General features: G+C 59.4%; 1 protein-coding gene across 3 annotated transcripts in view; it reads right to left on the bottom strand.

Moving 5' to 3' along the window:
* Positions 1–3,000, bottom strand: part of Alox15b (arachidonate 15-lipoxygenase type B) — a 13,066-nt gene extending 10,066 nt beyond the window's left edge. For all 3 annotated transcript variants that reach the window (XM_055594317.1, XM_055594318.1, XM_055594319.1), the window contains exons 1-3: positions 2,854–3,000; positions 2,559–2,772; positions 2,349–2,430 (exon numbers count right to left, since the gene is read on the bottom strand). In XM_055594317.1, the coding sequence (XP_055450292.1) occupies positions 2,349–2,430; positions 2,559–2,772; positions 2,854–3,000 (443 nt within the window). The remainder of the gene's footprint in view (positions 1–2,348; positions 2,431–2,558; positions 2,773–2,853) is intronic.
* Positions 3,001–3,344: the final 344 nt, after the last annotated feature.

Genomic DNA, 3,344 nt, shown 5'->3' with positions numbered 1-3,344 from the left:
TAGGAGAGGAGAAGGGAGGAGAGGAGAGGAGAAGGGAGGAGAGGAGAGGAGAGGAGAAGGGAGGAGAGGAGAGGAGAAGGGAGGAGAGGAGAGGAGAGGAGAAGGGAGGAGAGGAGAAGGGAGGAGAGGAGAAGGGAGGAGAGGAGAGGGGAAGGGGAGGAGAAGGGAGGAGAGGAGAGGAGCACCTGGCACCAGAGAGGGAATCACCTTGGCTTGTGATCTGAGCTGTGCTGTTTCCCCTGCTGGGCCAGCACCTCTGTATCCCGCGGACATGCCTCCTTTTGAAGCTAGCTGAGCACACCATGCCTAACACAGACGCACCACATGAAGGGCAGCGGTTCTGAGCTGGGGTTGTTCCCAAGGAGTCAGTGGCTTTTGGCAGACATCCCGTACAGAGGCTCTCCAGCTTCCACAGCCTGGGGAGCTCCATCAGTTTATTCTGCCCTGGCCTAAGGCACTGTCTCTAAGTCCCACAGTCACACAGGCCACAGACAAAGCCCTTTTGTGAAATAATGAAACTTTGCTGCACCAAACTTAACATTCGGGTTTTTGAGTCATTAAAAAAAAAAAATAGCTTTTAGGAGTTGAGGCTAACTTAGTGAGACCCTGTCTTTAAAAAAAAAAAAAAATTAAGGGAAAAAAAATAAGGGCTGAGACTATAGCTTAGCAGTAGAGCATGTGCCTGGCATGATACACAAGGTCCTAGGTTCAATCTCCAGTATAAAAAATTAAAAAAAAGTAGGGGCTGGGGAGATGGCTCAGCGGTTAAGAGCGCTGCCTGCTCTTCCAGAGGCCCTGAGTTCAATTCCCAGCACCCACATGCAGAGAGAGCACTCATACATATAAAATAAATAAATAAATCTTAGAAAACTAGAAGTAAATAAACATTGAAGAGTTGTGCTCAGCGCCAAGCCTGCCCGGGGTCAGCCTCTGGCCCCACAGGGTGGAAGGAGAGAACCGGTCCTGCAGGTTGTCCTGTGACCTCCACACGAGTACCATGGGCTGTGCACACGCGGACATGCACAGCACATACAAACGTAATTACAGGTTTATTTTTTGAGACAGGCTTTCTCTGTGTAGCCCTGGCTGTCCTGGAACTTGCTCTGTAGACCAGGCTGGCCTCGAACTCAGAGATCCACCTGCCTCTGCTGGGATTAAAGGCTCGCGCACTGCACGGATGCCTGTGTAGAGGTGTCAGATTAGAGACAGTTGCAAGCTCCGGTGTGGATGCTGGGACCCGCACCCCAGCGCTCTCAACAGCAGAGCCGTCTCTCCAGCCCACAGTATTTTTTAAGTAAATAAAAATGTAAAAAATTAAGAGGGCTGGGGATATAGATCAGTGACACGTGTTTACTCGGAATGCAAAGGACTTGGGTTCGATCCCCAGGATCAAACGAGAACGATGTAATAAATAAATGAGAGAGCTCTTGGGTTTGAGCGGCCGGCGGCAAAGGACAGCGTGCGGTTGAGGTACACTGCCACCAGGCGGAGCCAAACTCTTCTCAAGCGACGCCTTGCGCGGTTCGCCGGGGAATCAGGGTAAAACGCAGCGTCCCTAGGTACGAGGCGAGCCTGAGCGCTTGCCTTCCCCAACTGGTCCCCAAAGGATGCTACTGCGGGGGTGAGGCGACACTGCGCTTCCGATCCTCCCGCCCCAACTCACACACGCTGGGACTGTAGGTGTGTGTCCCCGCCTCTGGTGTTCGTGCAAACGCTCTGCCAACCGAGCTACACCTCCTGCCCTGGTCTTTCTTCTTATAAGAAAGGCTAAAGAACAGACCCAGAGCCTCGAACGCAGAGTCACACTCCTAGACCACCTCAGCTCCATTCTCAACCATTTCTCTTTGGTTTTCCCCTAACAACCCTGAGATAAGAAGGAAATAGCGACCAGAGAGATGAAAGGCTTTACCTGAGACTTCCCGGCTCCTTTTGTCAGGGCCTGGACTGGCCCTGCATCCTCGCCTTTCACTACCTGCCCCCTCTCCCTGGCCCCTGCTGTGAGATTTGGTATCACGGCTTTCAGGACAAACGTAAACTCGCCAGGAACCAAAGGAGCCAACGTTTCCTTGGTCTCCAGGAAGCTGGGGCAGTTTCCCCCTTCTGCGCGCAACGCCTGCCCAGCATCAGAGCTTCGTTAAGGTGCGGGCTTGCGGCTGGAGAGGCGGCTCAGCGGTTAGGAGCTGCTCTTCCAGGGGACCCGGTTCAGCTCCCAGAGACCACAGGGCCGCTCACACAGACACCCAACGCACAGCACAGCGGCAGGGCCCGGGGAAGGGCCCCGGCGTTCGGCCTGGTTCCGGCTGCTCCCCGGCCGGAGTTCAATTCCCTGAGTGCCCGGCCCTCCTCACCTGTACATCTCCTGCCTGGCCTTCAGCTCCTCCCGGCGCTGCTGCTGGAGCTTCGGGTGCTGGTCGTCCCAGGGGACCTTGGCTGCGGCGGGGGGGCGGGGGGGATGCTCCTCTGTGGCTCCGCGCGTGCTCCCTCACCTCCCCCCGCGTCCCTCCCGGGCGCCCACGCGGGTTCGCCTCCCACGCTGCCCGCCCCGGAGCCGCGCTCACCCGCCCCCTCTCGCAGCACCAGGTCGCTCGGCCCCTGCAGCCAGCGGAAGCAGGGGAAGCGCAGGGCGGCCCCGGGCAGCCGCTCCAGCTGCAGCCAGCGGCAGAACCAGGCGTCGGGCGGGACGCGGCCCCGCGGGAGGCGCGGCTCCTTGTGCACGCGCAGCAGCAGCACGGCGCCCACGTCCCGCGGCAGCGTCACCTCGAAGTCTTCCTCCTAGGAGGGCCCGGGACAGGGCCCGGTTAGTCCGCGGGCGTCCCGGGCCCTCCCGCCCCCACGCGCGCTCCCCGGACTCACGGCGCCGGCGGCGAACTCCCTGCCGAGACGGTCCAGGGGCACGAAGGGACTCTCTCCTTCGGTTCCCACGATGCTCACGGACACTTTGTCCCACGTGCCGGCCCCGCGGGCCTCGCCGGTGGACACCCTCAGCCTGAATCTCGCCATGCTCCGGACCCGTCTGGCCCAGCGGCAGGCTGGCCCCGGGCTGGCCCGACCCCGAGGCCCCGCCCACCGCGAGGGCAGACCGCTCGCCCCGCGCCCGCCGCGTTCGTCACCGCCAGCCAGCGGGAGCCGGGGTGCGGGACTGGACCCCGGAAACGCAGTGGTGGCATTGGACAGGAAGGGGCCTGCAGCGCCCAGGGCGACTGAGACCCGGCAGGGATGTGCGCCACAAGGATTGAGTTCATTTAGGTTGCGTGCGCGGATCCACTGCCCCGTTTTCTACATCTCGGGCTACATGCGTTCTTTTCTTTTCTTTTCTTTTCTTTTCTTTTCTTTTCTTTTCTTTT

Source organism: Psammomys obesus, unplaced genomic scaffold (assembly GCF_907164565.1).
Source record: "Psammomys obesus unplaced genomic scaffold, mPsaObe1.curated_primary_1811, whole genome shotgun sequence".
NCBI classification, from domain to species: Eukaryota; Metazoa; Chordata; class Mammalia; order Rodentia; family Muridae; genus Psammomys; species Psammomys obesus.
This window is presented reverse-complemented; position numbering and strand designations above follow the sequence as displayed.